Below are 23,577 nucleotides of genomic sequence, written 5' to 3' on the forward strand. Positions count from 1 at the left end.
AATCGGGGCGAAGTAGGGCACAGGATCGATAAATCAGCACGCGCCTCTCATGCCAGCTGGCCAATCAGAGGCCACGTAGCATGGGCACGGGAAGGGCGTTGGGGGGACCTGTATCATTCGCAGGGCGTCCCCACGATCCCCTCGGGACAACCCCGCCCCCCGGGCCACTCAGGACCTCCCATCCTTGGACGCTCCCCCCCCAGACCAGGTGACCGCCTGGGACAAAAGGGGTCCCTGGAAAGGGGTCAAAGGTCCTCCCAAAAAGTCACCCAGGGTGTCCTCAGCACCCCAAATCCAGTGGGGAACACAGGGGGACACAGGAGACAGCCCTCAATCCCCTCCGACCTGTCACAGGATATCAGAACCTGGGCAGCGGACAAGGTGGCTCCTGGAATATCCCATGAATGGGGTTCAAGTCCCTGTTTGGGTGTTGCCACTCAGATCCCTGCAGGAGAAGGGGGTCTCCCCCAAAATCAGTCACAGGGAGGGGCTGGACCCTCCCTCTACCCCACAAAGCAGGCACAGGGTTGGGGCATTCACAGATTTTAATTTAGTTGTTTTCCCGGAGACAAAAAAAAAAAACAAAAACAAAAAAACCCAAAAAAAAACCAGCCCAAAAAAATAAAAAGGCATCAAACGCCCCCAATTTCAGGTTCGGGGGTGCAGAGACTCCCCCATGGCGCATCTCCCCACCCCTGTAGTGTTTGGGGGTGCAGGGGGTCCCACTGCACCCTGAAGAGACACCCCCCGCCCCCAAAACCCAGGTCCTGCCCCTGCCCTAAACCTACAGGGAAGGCACCTCATGGGGGGGGTTCCCATGTGGGGACCCCCAAAACCTGGGGGCTGTGGGGGAGAAGGGGACCCCGATTGCTCTCTACATATATATAATATACACCTATAGAACAGGCTGGGGGGGGAAGTCTGGCCCCAACCCCCCAGACCCCAAAAGCACCCGAACTCCTGGGGGCAAAGGGGAACGGGAATAAAAGGGGAAGGGGAGAGACCAAGGCCAGCCTCGGGCTCGCCCCGCTGTGCCTTCCCTGGGACCCCCCACCCCAGGGATGGCTGTGCCCCCCACCACAGGGTGCTAAGGAGGTGGGTGGGACAAATGGACCCCCCCTGCTCCAACACGGGTTTGGGGGGGGCTGTGTTGGCTCCTGCTCCCCAAGGTCAGTTTGGGAGGGCTAAGGCAAAGCCTGGCCGGCACTCACGGCGAGGTGTGGGGACACACGGTTAAGACAGATGGATGGACGGGGTTTGGGGGGGTCCTGGCCTTCATCCCTCACCCCCCACCGCTCCTCCTCGCCAGGTTCAGAAAATATCCGGGCACAAGCTCCAGTCCTGCTTTTCCTTGCTTTCCCAGTAGCCCCCCTTGTAGACGTGTGCCATCTCCTGGGTCACCGGGTCCTTCTTCCGCTCGAACCACAGCGGTTTGTAGGGATCGCAGGGTGTCCCTGGGGGGCACAGTGAGGTGAGAGCCTGATGGGGACCCCGAGGGGGGACATCCCAGCGTGACAGCCCTGCCTTACCGTCCTCGGTGGCGCGGGCGGCCTCGGCCTCGCGGCGCTTGCGTGAGAGCCGTTGTTTCTCCTCCAGCCGCTGCTTCTCCACGTTGGCCTCGTCCCACCTCCCGTTCTCCATGAGCCGCTGGTCCGGGCGCCACCGGCTGTCCGTGGGGGCCGTCCCATTCTCCGGTGCATTCAGGGTCAGCGCCAGCTCCGAGAAGTAGTACATGTTCTCTGCATGCTTCCTATGGCACGGCAAGGAGCGGGACTCAGCGTCAGCCCCACAGCCCTGCTCCTGGGGTCACCTCATTCCCATTTTCCCCACTCACGGGAGCGGGTTCCGCTTCCACAGCAGCACCCGGCTGTCCTCGGCCTCGTGGGCTCGTGGCCGTGCCTCGGCTCCATTGTCTCCCGCTCCCAGCTGGACCTTGTAGCAATCCATCTTCTCGTCCCACGTGCCCATCAGGGCAAAATGCACCTTTCCTGAGGGGTCCATCACCTCCCCGGTCACCTGGTGGGAGATGGAACAGCCTAAATCAGGACACACAGCAGTCATGAGCAGCCCGGGGTGTTCCATGGCTCACTGTCCCTACCTTCCTCGCCACATCCCGGGAGAAGTAGCTGTAAGGGACGAACTTGAGGATACACTTGTCCCCTGTCTTGTGGTTGACAATCTCAATCTCACCTGACTGTGGAGGGGAGAGGACAGTCAGACCCACCCATGCCCCATTCCCCAGGGATCCACCCTTCCATACACCTACCATCCACAACTTCCCACCTGGTCTATCCAGAGCTTCCCAACGATAATGTTGTGCACGGTGGTCGTCACCTTTTTCCACGTGTAGTGGTTGCCGGAGGAGTGGAAGACGCAGTGGATGGTACCTAAGGGAAGGAGACTGTGCTGGAAACAACACCTGGAGCCCCGGGCAGTCCTGAAAATCCCACAAACTCCTGGGGTGCTCACCTAGAGGCATGATGGAGAGGTATTTCCCTCGGAATTTGCTGGTGATTTTGATTTCCTGGTGCAGCGTCCAGCCGTTCTTGGAGTCGGCGTGGTGGGCGGCGGCTGGCGGGTGGTGGCTCACCTGGACACGGGATTGGGGACAGCTCAGTGCCGGCCATCCTGATGGCCTAGGAAAGGCTGGGAGAGAGGAGCTGGCCACACCTGCTCGCAGAGGGAGCGGTATCCGTTCTCCTCCAGGCGATCCAGCTCGAAGGTTTCCCCCAGGAGTGGGTTGAAGGGTTTGCTGGTGCGGAAGACGGTGGTGGAGTAGGAGGACACGGTGAAAGCGGCCACGTAGCACAGCTGCTCCAGGGAGCTCTCGCACCGCGCCGCCCGATCCAGGAGCTCGTGGTATTCCAGGTCCTCCGTCAGCCGCTGTAGCATGGACAGCGGCTCATTGAAATTCACCTGGAAGAGGGAATGGGTAAAAAAAAAGGGGGTTCCAGGGTGCCCCGTGCCCACCTGCCGGCTGCATCTGTGCTCACTGGCATGGGAATCTTGGACAGCTCCTTCCCGATGCAGTTCTTCATGATGCTCCAGAGATTGAGGCTGTAGTTGGGTTTGTAGGGAATGCGGGTTCTCTTCTCCTTTTTGGTGTCCTCAACCTGGTGCTTGTACTAGGGAGAGGGGAGACAAAGGCTGTTATATCCCTGTGACCCCCCCCCCCCCCCCCAAACCACTTCCATGGGAATTTGGGCACCCCCAAGCCATAAACCCCCATCCCACCTGCTCATCCAGGCTGATGTCACTGCTGGTGCCACTGATGTTGCTCCCAGTTCTCCTGGGAAGGAGGGAAAGGGGGTGAACATTCCCGAGCAGGGCAGAGCAGAGGGGATTCCCTTCTCCCTCAGAACTCACTTATGGCCCATGATGTCAGGCATGGGGAAGATCTCTGGGGCATCAAAGAACTCATTGTTGTCATCGTCCTCGTCACTCAGGTCACCTTTGGCAGGGCAGCACAGATCTGGGAAAGGGGACAGGGCTGGTGAGAAGGGACATCATCCCCAGTTTCCCACTGAAGGCTCCCCTGTCACCATCAGCAAGGCAAGGGGGTCACACCCCACCCCAGCTCTGAGGGGTGTCAGAGGATAAGGCTCAGAGGAGCTGTTTTGGACCCTGTTGTGGATGCCAGAACCACTTGGCTACACAGGTGAGATGGGACAGACACATCCCTTGGAATCAGCAGGGCCTGGCTCAGAAAATCCCAGGAGACAACTGGGAGACACTTGGGCACAGCACTTGTCCCTCCCCACCTTTGCCAGAGCCTCCAGTGCCAGGCGTGCTGGCGGGGAGCACCGTGGCTCCCCGGAAAGCCCTTTCCAGGTGGTTGTGCTGCTTGGCCAGCTGCTCCAGCGTCTCCTCCAGCCGGATCCGCTGATCTCGCTCCTGCTGCAGTGACTTCTGCCACTTCTTCCCATGTGTTTGTGCCAGGAGCATGAAATCCCGGCAGGCCTGCGAGGAAACTGAGCTCAGCATGGAACTGGGGGCTTTTCCCACTGAGGTAGAATCCTCAGGATGGGGACTCACGTTGATCATGGCGTTGGAGGTGATGCGGAAGAGCGTGGCCCGCTCGTTGACCTGCTTGATCTTGTCCGTGCTCTCCGGAGGGAGCCGCAGGGCCTCGAGCTCACTGAGGGAGCGCTGCAGGGCCGTGCCGTGCTTGGCGATCAGGTCATTGCAGGTGCTCAGGTCCTCCACCTTGCTGGATAAAATCCGCAGGGTGGTCTGCAGCTCCGTCTTGTCCGTCTGCGACACCGACTCGTCACCGGAATCGTCTGCGGGTGGAAAAGGACGGGGAGTGTGGGATTGCCATGTCATGCCAGGAGCTGGTGGTGGGGCTGCCAGGAAGAGCACTGGGGGATCCCCAAATCCCTGAGGGCTCCCAAACACTGATGGTGCATGCCAGGCTGCTGGGGTCAAACGTCCATGGACATGGCCATCCCCTTCCAAACCTTCTTGCTGGAGATGCTGGAATGCTGCCCAGTGCACTGGGATCCTGCCCAAGGTCCTATGAAGCACTGGGATCCTGCCCTGGGGGCACTGGATTTGTAAGGAACTCGAAACCTGCCCCAAGGACACTGATGCTGCCCTGTGATCCTGCCCTGGCATCACTGGGATCATGCTTGGGGGCATGGGATGCTGTGCCCTTTGGGGCTGGGATTCTTCTCTCTGCGCATTGGGATCCTGCCCTCGCTCCTGTGAGGCACTGGGATCCTGTGGAACACTAATATCTTGCCCTGGGTCCCGTGGAGTACTGGGGTCCTTCCCTGAATCCTCCAAGCACTGGGATCCTGCCCTCGGATTCTTGCTACCTGTGGGGCTCTGGGAACCTGACCAGGGGTCTGTCAGGCGCTGGGATTTCACTCTGAGGGCACTGTGACCCATGGATCCAGGAATTCTGTACCTGACTCCTCCAGCATTTTGACAGCCTTGGCCTTGGCGAGCTCAAGGGCGGTGACCCAGCGCTGCCGCTCCACCTCGGAGCTGGCCTTGAGGTGGTAGGTCTGGGCTCCACCATTGGAGATGATGAAATTACAGGAATCCTCCACGGTGATGTTGGCTGTGGCCAGGTTAATGGTGCCACGGCACGTATGGCCCATCTCCGCCTTGGATCTGCACGGGAAGGCGGCAGTGAGGGAAAGACAGGGCCAGGATCCCTGGGATGAGCCCTCAGGGGGCTGCGCAGGGGGCTCGGCATTCCCTGTCCGGCAGCCAGGGCTATTAATAGGGAGGGTGTGCTGGCGCCGCAGCGGGGCCAAGCCTGGGGATGTCACTTTGAGGGGACAAGTCCACAGCCCCCAGGAGTGGCCTCAGGGATCCTGGAGCCTCAGGGATCCGGTGCTTCCCGGATCCTGGCACGAGGGTGAAGTCCCAGAGAGGCCACGCCAGGCTGGCACTCCCCTTCCACGTCACCAGGTGACAGAGGTGATATCCAACTGGGACACCCCCAGCCCTGTGCCCCCCCGGTGCCGGCGGTGTAACCGGAGCTGGCAGCTGCTGAAGGCTCCGGTTCCCCATCAATAATTGAGGGTCAAGACCGAACCCCCCCCACCCCCGGGGGGCCGGGCTCAGGTGTCCCAGCAGGTGACGATGCACGAGGCCACCGGGAAAAGCGTCTGGGAGGGACAGCGGGATCCGGGAGCTGCGGGGGCTGCAGACCCTCGCCCCCACCCGCCTTCAAATACCCATGGGGACAGAGATGTGACAATCCCGGGGACAGAGAAGTGACAATCAAGGGGGCACGGATGTGACAACCACCCCCCTCTCCTACTGGCACAGAGGGACGGCGGGTAGCAGGCTAACGACGCCCTCCCTCCGCCAAGAGCTGCCCCGGTGACCGGGAGGTGACATCCCCCGTGACATGGAGGTGACAACTACGGGGAAAGGGAGGTGACAGCCGCTCTCCTTCCCAGCCGGCACCGGGGCACCGAACGCTCCCCTGTTCGATGCGAGGAGCCCACGCCCGCTTCCCTCCCGCTGAGGGGGCTCAGCCCGGCCCCAAGGTCACGGGGGTCCCGGGGAACGGCGGGGCGGGTCCCGGTGCGTACCGGTAATAGCTGAGCAGCCCATTGCTGAGCACGAACCAGCGGCGCTGGTATCCCTTGATATAGTTGGTCCACTTGAAGAGCCAACCCTCGCGGGCCGAGCCGGGACCGGCCCCACCGCCGCCCGCACCAGTTCCGCCGCCCGCCGACGTTGTCGGTGGCGCCGGCGCCGCCGTCGCTGCCGGTGCCGCCCCGACGCTCGCCGCCGGTGAGGACAGGGCCGGGGGCGCGGTGGGAGCCGCGGGCAGCGCCGCGGGACCGGGGGGCGCGGCCGAGCCGGGCCCCGCGCCCGCCGCACGCAGCTCCGCCATCGCAGCCGCCGCCACCGCCCCGCCGCGTTGCCGTCACTCGCCCCGCCCACGTCCGCACCCCATTGGCGGACAGGGAGCCGGCGGGGCGGTTCGCGCGTTGCGATTGGCGGAGGGCGATCACCTCGGCCGTCAATCAGACGGGGAGGGCGAGGGAGCGGCGCGTCGCGCGTGCTGACGGCCAGCGGTGAGTCACACGCCAGCGATTGGTGGAGGGGCGGGGCTGCTCGCGACGCGCGCTGCCATTGGCTGAGGCGTAGCCACACCCTCTGCTCACAGAGGTACTCCCGGGGGTCGCGGGTTCGAGCCCCCGGATGGGAAAGAGCGGGGACGCCGCGGAACGTGGTCCGCGTCAGAGGAGAGACCAGGCTGGCAGCCGTATACAATTCATCTTTATTTACAATACCCTATAAAAATGTAAATTTAGAAACTTTATTCTCATTAACCAGAACTGAAAAGTGGGAGGGATGGGGGAAAAAAAAAAATCCAAACAAAAAAATAAAATTACTGCAAGCAAATGAAACTATGAAAGGAAGCAAAAAAGTGGGAAAAAGAAAAAAAAAAGGAAAAAAAAGCAGGAGAAAAGGGAAAAAAACCAATAAAATAACAATAATAATAAATGAACTTTCCACTTGATCTGTCAGAGGAAAAGGACAGTGAAAGGACTGGAGGGAAAGCAGCGGAGGGGAGGACTGGTTAATGTCAGGAGGAATTCCGAGGTGTAAAATCCCTACATGTGCAAATCTCTTGTTTTTTTTTTTTTTTTTAAGAAAAAAAAAAAAAGGTAAAATTATCCCCCAACCACCACCACCACCACCTTCCCGAGGAGCAGCACAGCTGAATCCACCTGGATCCAATCCAGAGGGGACAGAGACTCGGCTGTGCCCCCCCACCCCAGAGTTGCTGGGGCTGAGACCAGGGGAGAGGGAAGGAGCTGAATTTTGGGAAGACGAGGCGAGTCAGGTGTGTGCAGTGTGGGGAAGGGCAGGAAGCAGAGCTCAGTGCTTTTGGGAAGGGCTGGAGAAGGAGCAGTGGGGAACCCCTGGCCATGGATGCGGAGCGAGGGGCTCCCCGCTTCACGGGATCCTCACTAGTGTGTGTGTGTATGTGTCTGTTTGGGGTGGAAGTAGCAGTTTTTGGGGGTGCAGAGGGGGAAATTGGGAGCAGCAGGGGGAGGCAGCATTTTGTGGGGAAGAGGGGAGCAGCCAAACATCCCCCTCTTCCTGCTGATCCAGGGATTGGGGGGCAGATGTGCCCCATGTGCCAGGCCAGGCATCAGGGGAGGCGTGGGGTGAACCGTGTGCCCTCCATCCATCCTTCTTTCCTTCCTTCCATCCTTCCTCTGGAACATTCTGGTGGTGGCAAGGAGCCACGGAGATCTACCGGATCCCCTGCACTAAGCTGGAACCAGGGAACAACAGCAGCAGGATCAGAGGGAGGCAGCGATTCTCCACTCCAGTCCTTCTCTAGATGCACCACCACCTCTGGTTTCCCCCTTCTCCCAGTCCCCTGGTGGGACAGGGGCACATTCCCATGGGAAAAGAGGGCTGGCACTCACTGCAATTTCGTCTCCAGCAGGTTCAGCTTCTGCTGGTCAACGTAACGAGAGAAGAGGGAGATCAAGTTGGAGGGGATGGACACGGGCTTTGCCAAGGCTCCCTGAGGGATCCGCAGGAGCTCCCGGGTCGCCATCAGCATCAGCTCTGTCCTGCCGGAAAAACGGGAGAAGGGAGCAGTGAGAGGTGTAGGGGTTCTGGGAGCCTGGAGGCTGCCTATTCCTCCCCAAGGAGCTGGGAATGTGGTGAAATTCCAGACAGAAGCATCCCAGCCCGGGACAGGGACTCACCATTGGTTGTCCTGCATCAGCTCTGTGTTCGTGTCTGAGCTCTGCAATTCCTCCCCTCGGCTCAGGACCAGGTACAGCAGGGACAGACCAAACTGTGGGGACAGGGAGGGGATCTGTCACCTCCAAGCATTCCTTGGGAGAATCCCCGACACTTTCCAACCCTCCTGGAATGCTGGCACAGGCAGGAAGATCCCTAGCTGCCTTTGCAGGAGGAGGAGGAGGAAAAAACCACAGACCACTCCCAGCCCCATAGGGCAACATTCCTACTGCAAATTCCAGGACTGGAGCATGGAGCAGAGTGGGATGGACCCAGAAGCTGCTGCCAGGCTGAAGCAGAGCCCAGGGCCACCTCAGATCGTTAATTAATGTGCCAGACACCCTTGTTAATTAGTGAGGGGAACACCCCAGTGCTGAGAGGTTGCTGGGGAATTCCCAAGGCTGGAAGGGGTGGGGCTGAGGAGCACCTTGTTTTGGAGCACAGCAGTGAGGTGCAGGTTGGTGGGAGCGGCGGCGCTCTGAGGTAGGTTCATGAGCTGCTGCACAAGGCTGGTGACTGTTCCCAAGGGAAGGTGGTAGAGGACGTGGGAAAAGGGCCTCAAGAGGCAGGGAAGCACCTGTGGAGAAAGGAACACAGTTGGGAGCTCCACATCCTTCCCTGTGCCTGACTGGAATTGCAAACAGCTTTTCCCACAAAGCCCCTCCAAACCTCTGGCACCCTCCCAGGAAAGGCAGGAATGGTCATCCTGAAGACACATGAAGCCCTCCCAGCCTCTGGAACCTCACCTCATCCTGAGCATCCTTCTTGATGAGGAAGGGCAGATTCCTGGCTGTGGCCATGAGCATGTCGGCGGCTTGCTCTGGAGCCAGGAAGGGAAGGATCCGGGCCACCAGGCGCTTTCCTTTCCGGATGCACATGATCTGCATGAAGTGGTCATCGCTCAGCCTGAGGAGGGAGGGAGGAAGAAAGGTGTCAACCCTCACCTGGGAGCATCCCAGGGTTATCCCATGGCTGGATCTGCCCCAGCACCATGTGGAAATCACACCCGTGCCTCAAAAAACATCCCTAAGGAGGGAAAAACTACACAGAAATGATATCCCTAATCCTCAACTCTGCCAGTTGCAGGGGATGGAAGTTGTGACTTTGTAACCACAGCGAGGTTAAAATGGCTAAAAAAAGAGTTACTTCAGCCCTCTGGGCAAACTGGTTTCAGTGGTCCCAGAGTGTTGGAGCTCCCAAATCCTGCTCACCTGTCCTGCCCAGGTGCCTTCCCCCTCAGATTGTCATACATGTCACAGATCTTCTGCTTCCTCTCTCCCATCAGGGCTGGCCGTTCCCCTTCCAGGCTCAGGAGGTAGCGGCGCTCGTAGTCCTCCACATCCAGGAGGAGGCTGTACGTCTGCAGGAAGCATGGATCCCTCAGGGAATCATGGAACGGGTTGGGTTGGCCCACTTTTTATCCCACCATGGACCTCTGTGGGTTGGGACGATCCCCCTTAAACTCACCTTTTCAATGGTGACGAGAGTCTGTCGCCTCTTATCCCGGACCTGCTTCTCCTTCGTCTCCTGCCAGGGAGGGAAGAGGGAATTACGGCCCTGGGAAGCAACTACAGGGCTGTGTGGGAAGGGAGGAAGGTCAGGAACTCACGTCATCCTCGCTGCGGGATGTCACCACGGCATCGATCATCTTCCGGGGGTTGTTGACACTGGAGACAGTGAGTTTTCCCAGCGAGCCCTCAAACTGCACTGCAGGAAGGAGGTAGCAGGGAAGACGAGGGATGAGCCCCCTCAATCCCTGGATGAAAGGAGCCCTGGGGCTGCTGGAGGGCTTTACCTGGCTTGTAGGTGTGTTCCAGCTTGGCCACCTGAGGGGTAATGAGTTTAGTGCGCTCCTTCTTGGGACCATCACCGTGCACTTCCTCAGCGGCTGCCAACTTCTCCAGCTTCTGGAAGTAATTCTGAGGCAGGGAGAGGAAATGTTGAGAGCCTTCTCCCAAAAAACCATTGGCCATCTCCCTTTCCTCATCTCCATCATCTTCTCAATATCATCATTTAAGCCACAGTTGAGTCCATGCTCCTCTCTCATCTCTCAGGATGACGGATACTGAGGCTCCTCCTCAGCCCTCTCTCAGGACAATGACAAATCTGCTCTCCTTGTGGGCTTCCCAGTCCTTCCCAGCACATTCCAGTTAGCCTGCCTTGCTCCACTGGCACCATGCTGGGGCCTCTCCAAACCATCCACCCGGTTTCGCAACAGCAGAGCTTTGCTGACTCACATCCTGCACCAGTTCCTCTTCTCTATTGGGACCAGCTCATCCACAGACCCCAAAAAAACCTGCCAGCTCAGGAGAGGGTGGATCCAGCAGCCACAGTTCTCCCACCCCATTCAGTCTCCCAATGTCCATCCCAGACATTTCCCTCTCCCCTCTGGGACCTTCAAACAGTCCCTCAGCCACCACCTTGCCACCTTGTTCCACCTGCTCTAACTCTGGCTTTTCCCAGCACTGTCTGATATTCCCTGTTCCCACACTGGAAATAAGCAGGAGCAATCTCTCCCTATCCACCTTCTCCACTGCACTCCTTGGATTCCCACAGGATTCACCACTACCATTCCCAGTCAGACCAGAGTCAGCCTTTCCCTGCCCACAGATCTCTTGAGTTTTCTGTTTAGCATCTCCCTTGTCTCATTCCAGAGGTTTTATCCTGGCTCTGCCACACTTCTGACAGAGGGGAGCTGCTCTCCTGTTATCCCAGATCTATGAAGCCCCAATATCTCCTCATTCCTGGAAATCACGCCCAGATAAAAGGAGTCAGCTCTTCCCAGGGATCCCACCCTATCCCTCTGCCTTCCTCTACCAGGAAGGAAAACAACCCACTGCATCTCTCTCTGGATTGACATCCCCTTCCCACCCAATACCCAACAGACAGGGGGAAGATCCCGCTCCTGAGTACCTGATAATAATAATCATCCAGGTAGGGATCAGTGCTCTGCAGCTGCATCATCTGGATCTTGGACACCCAGTCCTTTTCCCGCTGCAGCATGAGGTTGGCGTAGGGATCCTTACGGATCTGCTCCTGATGGCTGCTCCGGTGGCCCCCTCGGTCCCCCCCGGAGCCGTTGAGGCTCCGGTGCTGGCTGGCAGGAGAAGAAGGGCACCCGTGAGCACACCGGAGCTACAGGAAGGGACAGAGAGGGGGGACAGGTGACCCCGGAAGCAGGACACGTCCCCGTGCCACACGGCCCTGTCCCTGTCCCCACACTCACTTCCGGTTCTGCTGCTGCCGCTGGTGCAGGAGCCGGCGGTGCTGGGGGTGCAAATGGGTCGTGTCCGGCCGGAACATCTGGGGCTGCGGCCTGGGGAGAGTGGGAATTGTCAGTGATGGATGCAGGGAGCGGGTGGGATGCTGGGACAGGGACAGCACCGACCTCAGGTTCTGCAGGTGAGATCCAGGGCCCGGAGGGTGGGGCAGCTGCGAGGGGGGCGGGGCAGGGGGAGCCCCAAAAAAGGCACGGAACCCTCCGGCCGGGGACATCATCTGCCCAACTCTGCCCTGGAGCAGCTTGGGATTCACAGAGGGCAGCGGGCTCCCCACCAGCCCTGACACCCGGGCAAACTGGCTGGGGGACATTCGGCCGGCCTGGAGGAGCAGAGAAGACACCTGGAGTCAGCCAGGTGGGAAAAGGATCTAGGATGGCCAGCAAGAGCCATGGAGAGCCAAGTCCCAGAGCTACACAGAGAGAATGGTGGGATAAAGCACAGGAAGGAGCTTTACCTGGGCTCCTCCGAGCAGCTGGGCTCTCTGCAGGTGTGTGAGAACGGGAGAGACGCTGTGGGGGAATGGATGGCCCAGGAGGGAGGAATTCTGGGGAAAGAGTTGGGAAAAGGAACCCCAGTCAGAGACCACGACTGGCAGATGGGACAAATCCCAGGAAGGGCAGGCTCCATGGAATGGGGATGAGCCACAGGAACACAGGGAGGTTTTGGGGGGGCTGGTCATCAATCCCCAAAAAGGAGGAGAGCAAGCTGGATACCGGAACATTGCAGAGTTGGTTGGGGGACATCCTCTCTCCATAGGGAGCAGGATAACGCTGCTGCATGGTAGCTCGGATGTGGACAGGCTTGGGACACAGGATCTGGGAGGAGGCAAGTAGCACAGTCACTCCTGTGACCTGGGAAGCAGCTTGCAACCTTGGGAGCAGTGGGAAGCTGGGAAGCGAGGAGGTACCTGCTGGTTAAAGTTTGGGATGGCGGCCTGTTTGGGGGGGGTGCCAATGGGAACGGCCCGGACTGGGGGGCTTCCAATGATGGGGGACGAGGAGCGCCGGGGCAGCGCCCGCTCCGACGGATCCCGCTCCTCATCCCGAGCCTGCGGAGGCCTCTGGGGCAAGGCATAATCCAGCACGGACACTGACGGCATCTCCTGCGGGAGGAATGAGAGGGACACGCCCCTGGAGTCACAGGCTGGGACAGGGAGGAGGGTCAGTGTCCCCCCTTCCTCCTGTCAGCTCTCCACTGCGCCTCCCCGGGATCTCCGCAAGACGCTGGGCATTCCCGGAGCACATGTGACTACCAAGAGCATCCCATTTGGGATAACAGGGCGTGGGTTGGGAATTCTGGGTCACCTCCCAGCCTGGCAGAGCCAGGAGAGGGCTGGGAGAAGGTTGGACACGCAGCACTTCAAAGCCTGACTCTTAATGAAACCACAACAACAAAAAAATCCTCTGCCTCCAGGCATCAACATTCCCAAATCCTGCTGGGAGCCCTGAAATCCCTCAGACAACACCAGGCATCCCAGAACAGCAAAAAATCCACCATCCCAGCCCTCCAGGGTCCAAGGGGGGGACCAAGGGTGACAGCTATGAGGGTCCCCCACAGGCCACAGATGCAGCCAGAGGGAAGCAGGATGCTCTGCTATCCCAGAAACAGTTTATCCCTCCCAGCTGGCTCCCACAGGCACTTGAGATCACCAGGGCAGAGCCCTCTGCCCCCAGGACCCTACCTGAGTGAGGAGCGGTCCCCGGATGCACTGCAGCACAGCTGAGCTGCTCCAAATGCTGGAATTCAGCCCTCCAGGCTGCTGCAGAGCACATGGAGAGTCAGGAGGGTGCTGAGGGATCCATTCCCACATCCCCCTGCATCCCCCAGCCCATTCCCACCTGCGGGGGATCCCTGGTGTGCACGGCCTGCATGATGGCTGGGTCTTCCAGCTCACTGTCAATGACGAGCCGGGTGAGCCGCTCGGCCAGTGCGTCCTCAGGATCACCCAGAACATCCCCGGGATCACCCAGAACATCCCCGTCATTCCCAACAGGACCGTCCGGCTCCCGGCTCAACCCAGCCTTGTCCTCCAGCTCTGCCAGCCGCTCGTGGGCCTCCTGCCAGTCATCATCTGCAAGGGGGCACAGAGTGAGGGATGTGGGCTGGGGGGATCTGTGGGGTCAGAGGGATCTGGGGGTGATCTCAGGGTCTCACCGACGGCCCCGGCCCCGAAGGTGTCATCATTGAACTGGTCGATGTCTTCATCCTCCTCTCCCAGGGCCTGGAAGGCATCTTCATCCTCGTCCAGGGGGCAGTCCTCCAGGGACTGAGACAGCCGGGAATAGGGTCAGCTCCACTGTACCTCCTGATGGCCCCCCAACCCATTACACCTATACAACAACCCCCCCAACAGCGATACCTATCCCAGCCCCACTATCCACCCCTGGAAATCCCCCCAACCCATTATTGCTACGCAGTCACTCCCCAACCCGTTATATCTCCCCAATGACCCCTCCAGACCTAAAGGGTGACCCGTCCCGTTATACGCTCCCCCAGCCCGTTAGAGTTCCCCAGTGCCCCCCAGACTCCTTCTGCCACTCTGGAGCCCCCTCCCAGCCCCTCAGACTCCCTTAGTGACTGCCCTTCCCAATTCATTTTACCTTCCCCGCCCCAGCCCGTTATACCCCCCCCCACCCCGTTACACCGCCCCGGTGCCGTTCCGACGCGGTTCTCTCGCAGGCCCCGCGGGGCTCCGCCCTCCCTGGTCCCCGCCGGCCCCTCCCCGACCCCTCCCCGCTCACCGGGTACCGGAACATGGCGGCGCCGGCGCCCCCCGCCCGTAGGCTCCGCGCCGCCCGACCAGGCCCCGGGCCCCGCCGCGCATGCGCCGGCACGGGCGCAGTCGCATGACGTCATCCGCCGCTACTGTCCCCGCCCACCGCCGCGCGATGGGGCGTGGTCAATGTGGGCCACGCCCGCTAGCGGGTACGCCCCCTCGTGTGTGTTTCTTAAAGGCGTAGCGTCCTTTTTTCTCCCACTCACAGTGGTGACACCTGTATGTCTCCCGCCCGCAGCCGTGCTCCCCCAGTGTCACCCCACCCATAATCAATATCACCCCATCCATAGCCCCTGGCAGTGCCCTCCCAGCCCTGTCCCCAGCTGTGTCCCACGCGCCGTCATGTCTCCCACCCATGTCCCCTGTCCCCAGCCGTGTTTCTCCCAGCCCTGAGCTCTGTCCTCCTTCACGACCCTCAGTTGTGTCCCCTAATTGCAGCCATGTCCTCAAGCTGTCCCCTGTGCCTGCTCATGTCCCGTCTCCAGCCGTGTCCCCCCAACTGTGTCCTGAATCCACAGCTGTGTCCCGCCCCCAGCTGTGTCCCCAGATGTGACCCCTATCCGCAGCCTTGTCCCCATGAGTCGTGTCCCCTGCCCCCAGCCGTGTCCCCAGCTGTGACTCACATCCACAGCTGTGTCCCACCAGCCGTGTTCCTGTCCCCAGCCGTCCTCCCGCTGCAGCCACACGTGGCAGAGGGGTGACACGTCCTCACCGTGTGAACCCCATGGGGGATCAGCTTCCTCATGGCCTCCAAACCCACATCCTCACCTCTGTCACCTCCCGGGGTGCCCGGGGGCCACCCCCAGCTGCCTCCTTGAGCGGGTCCGGTGTCCCCGCGTGTCCCAGGTGAAGGGGCGGCTCCACCTCGTCCCTCCCCTCGGCGCCTTCCTTGTGCCCGTCACTGGGGATTAGCGCAGGGACAGCCCCGGGCTTGGGGACAAGCACCGGGGACAGGGCCACCCGCCACCTCGCCTGGATGTAGGAGGCCTGGCCGAGCGGCGAGGACCGAGGGTGACATCCCCCATCCCTGCGGTGGGCGACGACGGGGACCCCCCCGCGCCCCCCCAGCCTTTGGGGACACCATGAAGGACCGGCTGGAACAGCTCAAGGCGGTGAGGGACCCCCAGCGTGGGGACAGGACAGGGGACACCCCAGGGAGCCCCTCAGGAAAAGGATGACACCGGGATGGGAGTCCCCGAGACCACCATCCCGTGGTGGGTGGGGGCATCACGGGGAGAGGGGACCCCAAAAGCCACGTCCGTGGTGGATGGGGATATCACAGGGTGGATGTCACTGAAATGCCACCCCACTGTGCGTGAGGGTGTCACAGGGGTCACCCCATAGCAGATGGGTGACCCTGAGCCTCCCTACAACGGGGGTGTCAGGTGGGAGGGACGGGGGGGTCATCCCATGCGGTTTGGGGGGACAGTGGGTGTTTTGGGTGACGTGACCCCACCCCCCCAGTCTAGTCCTGTCCCCCCATGCCGTGGGGTTCAATGGGGGGACACCAACTCCCACCCTATGGGCCTATGGGGTTGCCCATCCCACAAGGGATGGCTGTGGATTTGGGGTGCCTGCACCCCATTCTGCACCCCACACTTCCCCAATGGTGCCACCAGTGCCACTTCCTTCTCCCTTTTCCCGCTCCTCCATGGGGCCCCACTTCCCCTAACTCCTGGGGGGTTCCCCCTGCTCCCCAGCGTCAGCTCCCCACGGATTGAGGGGGTCCCAGCAGGCCCCCAACTCACAGCCGGGCCCTAGCCATGGCAGGGAGGCTTGGCAGGGATTTACCAGGATTATGGAGCCATCAGATAAAACCCTCAGGAGGGAGTGAAGGGATTAATTTTATTTTTACTCTGGCAGCAGGAGGAGGGGGTTGGGGGGTCCCAGCCTGGGGTCTGTCCCCCTCTCCAGGACACCCCAACAATACCTCCAGGGTTCTGGTGGAGCTGAGGGGGTGAGGGGAGGCAGAAGGGCTGAGACTGAGTTTGGGGAAGGGTGGGATTTGGGAGCACATGGGTGGGGGCCTGGGCACAACACCAGGGTGAGGGGCACCAGCCACACTTGTGCCCCTCAGTGCTGCCCCAGACCTGTTGTGAGGCCACGGTTTGGGACATAAACCCTGTCCCATCCCCATCCCATTGCTGTCCCCATTCCCTCCAAGCCAAACAATCCCTTAATTCCCAGCCATGTGTTGCCAGATGTGAGCTGGGCTCAGCCCCCCCCCGGCTCTCCCCCACTGCAGATGTTCCCCCCTGTGCCACCACATCACCATGGCTACTCTGCCCGTGTCCCTGTCACCCCCGGGGGGGCCCTGGGGGGCTCTGGCAGGGCTCTGAGCGCTGTGTCCCAACAGAAGCAGGATGCAGATGACGAGGAGGAGCTGGAGATCGCCGTGGACAACACAGCGTTCATGGATGAGTTCTTCTCGGAGGTGAGGGAGGGTTGGGAGCAGGGCTGGGGGGCATAGGGCTGCCTCCTAACCCCCCCAAAATCCTCCTGGGCCTGCCCAGATTGAGGAGACCCGGCAGAATATCGACAAGATCTCAGAGAACGTGGAGGAAGCCAAGAAGCTCTACAGCATCATCCTCTCAGCCCCCATCCCAGAGCAGAGTGAGTGCTGTCACAGTGTCCCCACAGCCTCCCCTGGTCATGGGACAGGAGTCTCCCTGGGGACATTGCCATGGTGGCTCACACCTGTGATCCCACAGAGACCAAAGATGACCTGGAGCAGCTGACGGCAGAGATCAAGAAAATGGCCAACAGTGTCCGTAACAAGCTGAAGAGTGAGTGGCTCTGTCCCCACTGCCATGTCACGGGTGTCCCTGTCCTCCTGGGACTCTGGGATCATTGGGGCTGGCAGTGGGAAAGGATCCTGATGGGTTGAGGTCTGTCTCTCTCCAGGTATGGAGAGGAACATCGAGCAGGACGAGGCACGATCCTCAGCTGACCTCCGGATACGCAAGTCCCAGGTGAGCTCTGGTCCACAGCCAATGTCCCCAGGTCCCACTCTGTCCCCCATGGGCTGGGAATGTGGCATGTCCAGGGGTCCCCAAGTGTCCCAGTTCTATCCCCAGCAGCACCCTGTGATCCCAGGCTCTGTGTCCCTCTGCCCTGTCCCCAACACTCTGTCCTGTCACCCTGTGCTGGGATATGCTCCATCCAGGCTCCTCTGGGTTTCATGCCACTGTCCTCACTCCCAGCACATTGTCCTGTCCATCCTGGGATGAGGAACATGCCATGCTCAGAATGTCACTGATCTGACTTCCTGTCCCCATCCCCAGCACCTCATCTTGTCCCCTGGGCAGTGTCACACCTCTGTCCTCACTCCTGTCCCCTGTGAAAATGGCCCATGGGGATATGCCATGCCTGGGGTGTTCCATGTCCCTGTCCCCTGTGAAAACGGCCTGTGGGGATATGCCATGCCTGGGGTGTTCCATATCCTCATCCCCAGGACGAGGTGCAGCCCCCTGGGGTCACACCATGCCCTGGGGTGTCCCCATCCCAAAGTCCCTGTCCCCATCCCCATTCTCACATCCCTGTCCCTGTCCCCAGCACTCCGTCCTGTCCCGCAAGTTCGTGGATGTCATGACCAAGTACAACGAGGCTCAGGTGGATTTCCGGGAGCGGAGCAAGGGCCGGATCCAGCGCCAGCTGGAAATCAGTGCGTGACCAAGTCACTGGGGTGGGGTGGGCAAGGCTGGGCATCCACACCCGCTTTATTCCTAAAGTGGGAGGAGCAAACTCACAGAGACCCCTCCTACCTGACCAAGTTTAGTTAAGTGGGTGGAGCTAGACCCTGCAGACCCCGCCCCTTACCCCAAACTGGAGAGGGGCCTGTTCCCACCTCTCCCCACGTGCCCCCAGCCGGCAAGAACACGACGGACGAGGAGCTGGAGGAGATGCTGGAGAGTGGGAACCCCTCCATCTTCACCTCGGGGGTGAGCCCCGACATGAGGGGATGCCAGGGGACATGGGGGTGTGTCACAGGGCCAGGCCTCCCCGCTGACTTTCCCCTGTCCCTGCAGATCATGGACTCGCAGATCTCGAAGCAGGCGCTGAGCGAGATCGAGGGGCGGCACAAGGACATCGTGCGCCTGGAGAGCAGCATCAAGGAGCTCCACGACATGTTCGTGGACATCGCCATGCTGGTGGAGAATCAGGTACGGGGACATGCAGGGACCTGCGTATAGGGTCACAGAAACGAGCAGGGGCCTGTGGACAGGGACCTGAGCATGGGGACAAGCAGGGACAAGCAGGAACTTGGGTGTGGGGTCACAGGGATGAGCTGTGTATGGGGACATGGACATGAGCAGGGATTTGGGCACAGGGTGACAGGAATGAGCGGGGACCTATGCAAAGGGGACTAGGGACAAGCAGGGACCTGAGTGTGGGGTCAAAGGGACCTGCACAGCACCATGGAGTAGCCAAGGGGAGTGCACAGGGGGATCCAGCCACAGAGCAATATGTACTGGGGTAGTGACCATTGCACATGTTCCCATGGAGCCACCCACCAGCCCGTGGTGGCCTGGAGGGGACACAGGAGTGTCCCCCACCGTGCGGTGGTGCTGTCCCCTCTCTCAGCCCCTCTCTGTCCCCCCATGCCACGAGAGGAGCTGCTGTGTGCCCTGGGGATGGGTGAGTACCTGCGTGTGTGAGCGTGCCATGTGCTGTGGGGCTGTGTCACTGTGTCCCCACCAACCCTTTCCCTTCTCCCCCAGGGTGGGCTGCTGGATAAGGTGGAGCTGAGCATGTGGAGCAGAGCACGGAGACGATCCGGTGCTGGGGCCAGGCGTGCCAGGTGGGTGGGTGCCAGCACCCCGGGGTGCTCTCAGTGTCCCCCCCTTTCTCTGTGTTCCCTGGGTGCTCCCTAGGGAGCCATGATTGACCGCATAGAGAACAACATGGACCAGTCTGTTGGATTCGTGGAACGGGCCGTGGCCGACACCAAAAAGGCTGTGAAGTACCAAAGTGAGGCCAGGAGGGTGAGACAGACCGACAGCTCCCCATGTCCCCTCCATATCCCCCAGTGTCCCCTCTGTAGCCCCCAGCATCCCAGAGTCCCCCTCTGTGCCTTCACACCTTACAGTGTCCCCAGAACCTCCCCATATCTTCCATCAGCCTTGAGATCCCTTTATTTTCCTCAGTCACCTCCTGTCCCCTTCAGCCACCCCTCATATCCCCCAGCTGACCCAAATAACTCCCACCTCCCCCCAGTGACCCCATGGGAGGTTGGCAGCTCTGTCCCTTTATGTCCCACTGCCACCCCTGAGCCCCCTCTCACCCTCAGGTGGGATGAGCTGGTGAGGATTCAGCCCCTCCTGGCCCATCCCCAGGGCTCTGCAGCACCTCTGGCTCTTCAGGGCCCCTTGATGCCCCTATGTCCTCCCCACTGGGGACAGGTGTCACCACCCCCGACTTGCCCCTGTTCCCCCAGAGGCTGCTGATTTTGGTGGCAGTGGCCGTGGTCTTGCTGGGGACAGTTGCCCTGATCACTGGACTCTCGGTGGGGCTGAACATGAAATAGCCCCTGGGGCAGGGGTCTGTAAGTGTTGGGGGGCAGGGGACTCCCACTGCAGGGACACAGAGCCCTGGGGGATGCCAGTGTCACTTGCTGCTTGGGGGGCTCCAGTGCTTTGGGATTTGGGGCTGTTATGGGGCTGGGCTCTGGATTTGGTGATCTCAGGTCTGCGGTGCTGGGGTTGTTCTTTGAGGCTCTGCACTACTTGGGGGTCTGCAATGTTTGGGGGCCCATGGTGCTCTGGGGTCTGTGTTTTTGGGGGTTCTGCTGTGCTCAGGCCTCTGTGATGTTCAGGGGTCTCTGGTGCTCAGGGGTCTGTGCTGTTTGGGGTCTGCACTTTTTGGGATTTGCAGTGCTTGAGGGTCTGTGTTGCTCGAGGGTCTGCGTTCCTCGGGGGTCCGTGTTGCTTCAGGCTCTGGATTTTGTCTCTTCCTCACACCCATCTCTGCCACTCCCTCTCCCTCCTTCCTGCTGCACTCCCCTTTCCCGCCAGCGCCTCCAGCTCCCCTTTCCCTCCTCCAGACGCTCCCGACCATCCCAGCGATGTCACCTCCCGGCGGGATCCTCCCCGGCTCTGATCCTGGACCCCTCCTCTCCCTGCTCCTCCCGGACCTGTTGCTCCCAGCCCTGATTGTCCCGGTTCCCGCCGCGAGCTCCGCCGCCTTTCCCGCCCATCCTGCCGCTCCCTCGGATCTGCCCCTCATGTCCCCCGCATGAAGGGGACAGGATTCCCTCCGTGGGAACACAGCCACTGCTGCCTCACCAGCGAGGAGTGACAAAGACACAAATCCCAGGGCCGGACGCTCACTTGCACAGGCATCCCAGCGGAATGAGGGCAGGAATAGGGACAGGACACGGGGCTTGCTGGCACCAGCGTTGTTTGTTGTCACCATGCTGTGACAGACGGAGCTGTCTGGGTGTCTGTCCCCTCTTGGCTTCGAGGTCGGGGCGGGAGGATGTGTTGATCATGGATATTTAACTCCCGTTGTAATAAAATCCCGCTGATCCTGCCCTGTGCCTCCTCTCGGTGCTGCCACCGGCAACACCCAAAGCCACCAGCATGACTCCGGCTCGCCTCCTGGTGCCCCTGGGTTCTGGGGGCTGGACCGGCCCCGTTTCCCGGTGCTGTAGGACACCAGGGGGAAGCACAGGGCTGGGGACATTCCCAACTCCTGGGCCCTGTCCAGACTGTGCCCCCACCCCCCACCAAGTTTTTGGGTAAGTCACAGCGTTTGGTCACCTGTCCCAGGGCACTCTGGCAGTGTCACCTCCATGAGCTACACAGAACCAGCTCACACCTGTCCTGCCACCTTCCCTGTCCCCTTCCCAGCCCCTGTTCTTGTCCTTGCCCTATCTCTGTCCTTTCTTCTCACTCCACAGCCCCTACCCTAGTTGCCCCCTCCCTATTCCTTTCCCCACTCCCCAGCCCATTCCCTGTCCCTGTCCCCCTCCCCAACTGTGTCCCTGCCTCACATTCCCTGTCTCCCTGAGCAGAAGAAGATCATGATCATGTTGTGCTGCATCATCCTCGTCATCATCCTGGCATCCAGCATCGCGAGCATCTTTGCCTGAGCCCCCCACCTGCTGCCCTCCAGGTGACAGGGACAGAGCCGGGGCTGGCACAGGGGGTCCCTGGTACCCCCCCCCCCCCCCCCCCCCCCCCCAGTCCCAGGGAGGGGGTTTGGGCCTTGCCAGGGTTGGATGCACCCTGAGTGTCCCCAGGCTGCCACACTGGGAATGGATGGGGATGGTGACAGCCCTGGGAGCCACATCCGCTTCCTGAGTGTCACCTCACATCTTCCTCCCTCTCACAGGTGGCCTTTCCCCATCCTGCCCCCCTGCCTGGATGATCCATCGGAGAGACCCCGGCCAAGCCCTGATCCCCGGAGCCCCGAGGACATCCCACGTGTCCCTGGAGGAGTGGAGCCCACCCACGGCACTCCCTACTCCCCTGCCAGCGCCAAAGTCCCCTCGCTCCTCCACTCGGGTGACAGTCAGTGGCCGCTGTGACAAGCAGCCCCTCCTCGGTGGCACGCAATGGCTGAGGGGCCATGTCCTGGGGGAGGGGGGGACACACACAGGGCTCTGCCTTGCTGGGGCGGCCGGAGGAGCCTCTCCCTGTGCTTGGAGCTCCTTGGATGTGCAGCCACCCATGCTGGAGCCTTCCTCCTCAATAAAGAGCTCACCCACACTGCTTCCTGGCTCCAACCTGATCCATGGATCCCTCAAGATGCTCCCAGCTCTAAAATCTACTTCAGGATAGAGAGCCTCATGCTTCAAACCCCAATCCATTTATCCCCCAGCTCCATGTTTCCAGCTCCAAATCCCACCTTGGGATAAAGATCTTCATCCCTCAAACCCTGACCCATGTATCCTTCAGGATGCTCCCAGCCCTACTCCAGACTCTCATGGAAAAGTTTAATTCCAAAAGGAATCCAGCTGCTCCTCACACTCTGTGCTTCAGGAAAAACTTGCCCCAGTAGCGTCCCTTGAGCTTCAAGTCATAGGGGCTCAGATATTTCCTCATCCCCAACATATTGGAGGTCACCACGCGCTCGAAAGTCCAGGGATTTTGGTTGTTCAGCCTCTTCTCTTCCTCTTCCCGCCGCATCTCCTGGAGGCTCTCCCGGCTGACAGGCACGGCCGGGAAGGGCAATTTCTGGGCCACGCGGGCCAGGAAGGGCTGGATCTCCCCAAATTCGCAGTGCCCGCCCACCTCCACCACCAGCCTCCCGCTCTTCACCGCCGTCACGTAGTGGTCGATGGGGCCCTTCCCGCCCCCCATCCGGTGTCCCAGACTTTTTCGCGTCACTGGCTTGGAAGGGGGAGGCACGCGCCACACGGCGAACATGTTTTTCGGATCCATGCTGCGGCCGATGGTCAGGCGGATCATCTCAAAGTGGCCCCAGTGCAGGTACCCCCCGCCCAAAGCCTGTGGGGGGACAGGGTGGGAGAGCTCAGGGACACGATGGAGGGTCCCGTGTCAGGACACATGTTCCTGCCTGGGAACAGGGACACGCAATCCCAGCCTCCGGTATCCTCCCCCCCCGGTTTGTGCGCTGCCTGTTCCTGCTCACCAGGATCCCGTACTGTCCCTCGGTGAAGTCAGTGGCTTCCTGGGATGGGCCACGGATGTCACGGAGCTGCCGGGGCTCCCGTCGGACTTTGGGCACTGCCGGCACCTTGTCCATGAACTTCAGCTTCGGCTTCTCCGGGATGGTGATCCCTGCCGGAGAACACCAGCATCAGGATTACCGGGATCTTCGGGAACAGACTGGGGAGTGCCCCCGCCACCCCTCGCAGAGTTCTCCCGCCGTCCGTGCCCCTCACCGCTGTAATCCGGGGGCAGCGCCAACTTCTTGAGCCCCGCCCGGGGAACCGCGACGCCGCCGGGACCTGCGGGACAGAGCGGGAGGGGGGGTCACGGCTGTGGGCGTGGGGGGTCTCGGGCAGGGCCGGGAGAGGAGGAGAGACCCCGCGGACCTCCCCTTCCCGATCTCAAGATCTCCCCAAGCCACCACAGCCCAGCCAGGAGCCTCACGAAACCCTTGGTACCTCCCCGGGGTCAGTCCTTCCAGCGCCCGCCCGAGCCCCCCCCCGAGCCCCAGCCGCCCGGGAAGTTCCCCCCACCCTTCTGAACCCCCCCTCGGAGCGCGGCCAAGCCCCCCCTGACCTCCCCCGGCCCGGAGCGGCCCCAGGAGCCGCCATCGCCACATCGCCGGGACAAGCCGGAAGTGCTGCAAGGGTGCCGCCAT

At 61.0% G+C, this 23,577-nt stretch overlaps 4 protein-coding genes across 11 annotated transcripts; 1 reads left to right on the forward strand and 3 right to left on the reverse strand.

Moving 5' to 3' along the window:
• Positions 1–228: 228 nt before the first annotated feature.
• On the reverse strand, positions 229–6,520 carry OSBP (oxysterol binding protein). 3 transcript variants are annotated; one of them, XM_062494218.1, is made up of 14 exons: positions 6,057–6,520; positions 4,913–5,121; positions 4,036–4,283; positions 3,762–3,960; positions 3,367–3,472; positions 3,235–3,289; positions 2,994–3,125; positions 2,671–2,916; positions 2,470–2,590; positions 2,284–2,387; positions 2,099–2,194; positions 1,835–2,016; positions 1,530–1,750; positions 233–1,454 (listed from the first exon to the last, which is right to left on the reverse strand). In XM_062494218.1, exons 1-14 carry the CDS (start codon positions 6,362–6,364, stop codon positions 1,312–1,314), a joined length of 2,370 nt encoding a protein of 789 aa, XP_062350202.1. In that variant the 5' UTR covers positions 6,365–6,520; the 3' UTR covers positions 233–1,311. The 3 variants fall into 3 exon arrangements, with proteins under 3 accessions (XP_062350200.1, XP_062350202.1, XP_062350203.1); XM_062494216.1 differs by having other exon boundaries at positions 229–1,750; XM_062494219.1 differs by lacking the exon at positions 4,913–5,121 and having other exon boundaries at positions 236–1,454; positions 6,057–6,090.
• Positions 6,521–6,576: 56 nt separating this feature from the next.
• Positions 6,577–14,314, reverse strand: PATL1 (PAT1 homolog 1, processing body mRNA decay factor). 5 transcript variants are annotated; one of them, XM_062494223.1, is made up of 19 exons: positions 14,267–14,314; positions 13,680–13,791; positions 13,364–13,596; positions 13,207–13,281; positions 12,433–12,627; positions 12,239–12,340; positions 11,980–12,069; positions 11,633–11,865; positions 11,471–11,560; positions 11,158–11,341; positions 10,040–10,163; positions 9,854–9,951; positions 9,712–9,771; positions 9,456–9,604; positions 8,991–9,150; positions 8,672–8,821; positions 8,208–8,299; positions 7,920–8,069; positions 6,577–7,762 (listed from the first exon to the last, which is right to left on the reverse strand). In XM_062494223.1, the coding sequence occupies exons 1-19, from the start codon at positions 14,279–14,281 to the stop codon at positions 7,741–7,743; spliced, it is 2,334 nt and encodes a 777-aa protein (XP_062350207.1). In that variant the 5' UTR covers positions 14,282–14,314; the 3' UTR covers positions 6,577–7,740. The 5 variants fall into 5 exon arrangements, with proteins under 5 accessions (XP_062350207.1, XP_062350205.1, XP_062350204.1 ...); XM_062494221.1 differs by having other exon boundaries at positions 11,471–11,844; XM_062494220.1 differs by having other exon boundaries at positions 11,471–11,844; positions 13,207–13,284.
• Positions 14,315–15,383: 1,069 nt separating this feature from the next.
• On the forward strand, positions 15,384–21,405 carry STX3 (syntaxin 3). 2 transcript variants are annotated; one of them, XM_062494368.1, is made up of 10 exons: positions 15,384–15,417; positions 16,623–16,735; positions 16,815–16,914; positions 17,013–17,087; positions 17,206–17,273; positions 17,857–17,965; positions 18,169–18,242; positions 18,330–18,464; positions 19,176–19,286; positions 21,317–21,405. In XM_062494368.1, the coding sequence occupies exons 1-10, from the start codon at positions 15,384–15,386 to the stop codon at positions 21,392–21,394; spliced, it is 897 nt and encodes a 298-aa protein (XP_062350352.1). In that variant the 3' UTR covers positions 21,395–21,405. The 2 variants fall into 2 exon arrangements, with proteins under 2 accessions (XP_062350352.1, XP_062350353.1); XM_062494369.1 differs by having other exon boundaries at positions 15,384–15,413; positions 16,658–16,735.
• Positions 21,406–22,211: 806 nt separating this feature from the next.
• On the reverse strand, positions 22,212–23,577 carry MRPL16 (mitochondrial ribosomal protein L16). The gene is made up of 4 exons (XM_062495132.1): positions 23,496–23,577; positions 23,153–23,218; positions 22,900–23,048; positions 22,212–22,754 (listed from the first exon to the last, which is right to left on the reverse strand). Exons 1-4 carry the CDS (start codon positions 23,575–23,577, stop codon positions 22,269–22,271), a joined length of 783 nt encoding a protein of 260 aa, XP_062351116.1. The 3' UTR covers positions 22,212–22,268.

Source organism: Cinclus cinclus, chromosome 6 (genome assembly GCF_963662255.1).
Source record: "Cinclus cinclus chromosome 6, bCinCin1.1, whole genome shotgun sequence".
NCBI lineage: Eukaryota > Metazoa > Chordata > Aves > Passeriformes > Cinclidae > Cinclus > Cinclus cinclus.

Bases quoted from the DNA above. Each gene is read 5' to 3' on its own strand.
- STX3 (XM_062494368.1), top strand. From the start codon at position 15,384: ATGAAGGACCGGCTGGAACAGCTCAAGGCGGTGA. The intron at 17,966-18,168 runs GTGCGTGACCAA...ACGTGCCCCCAG, and splicing joins CCAGCGCCAGCTGGAAATCA to CCGGCAAGAACACGACGGAC. The intron at 18,465-19,175 runs GTACGGGGACAT...GGTGCTCCCTAG, and splicing joins CCATGCTGGTGGAGAATCAG to GGAGCCATGATTGACCGCAT.
- MRPL16 (XM_062495132.1), bottom strand. From the start codon at position 23,577: ATGGCGGCACCCTTGCAGCACTTCCGGCTTGTCCCGGCGATGTGGCGA. The intron at 23,049-23,152 runs GTGAGGGGCACG...GTTCTCCGGCAG, and splicing joins GCTGCCCCCGGATTACAGCG to GGATCACCATCCCGGAGAAG. The intron at 22,755-22,899 runs GTGAGCAGGAAC...GTCCCCCCACAG, and splicing joins AGGGACAGTACGGGATCCTG to GCTTTGGGCGGGGGGTACCT.
- OSBP (XM_062494216.1), bottom strand. From the start codon at position 6,364: ATGGCGGAGCTGCGTGCGGCGGGCGCGGGGCCCGGCTCGGCCGCGCCC. The intron at 3,126-3,234 runs GTGGGATGGGGG...CCCTCTCCCTAG, and splicing joins ACATCAGCCTGGATGAGCAG to TACAAGCACCAGGTTGAGGA. The intron at 2,017-2,098 runs GTAGGGACAGTG...ATCTCCCACCAG, and splicing joins CCCGGGATGTGGCGAGGAAG to GTGACCGGGGAGGTGATGGA.
- PATL1 (XM_062494220.1), bottom strand. The intron at 11,342-11,470 runs GTGAGTGTGGGG...TTCTCCTGCCAG, and splicing joins CGGCAGCAGCAGAACCGGAA to CCAGCACCGGAGCCTCAACG. The intron at 9,772-9,853 runs GTGAGTTCCTGA...CCTCCCTGGCAG, and splicing joins CATCCCGCAGCGAGGATGAC to GAGACGAAGGAGAAGCAGGT.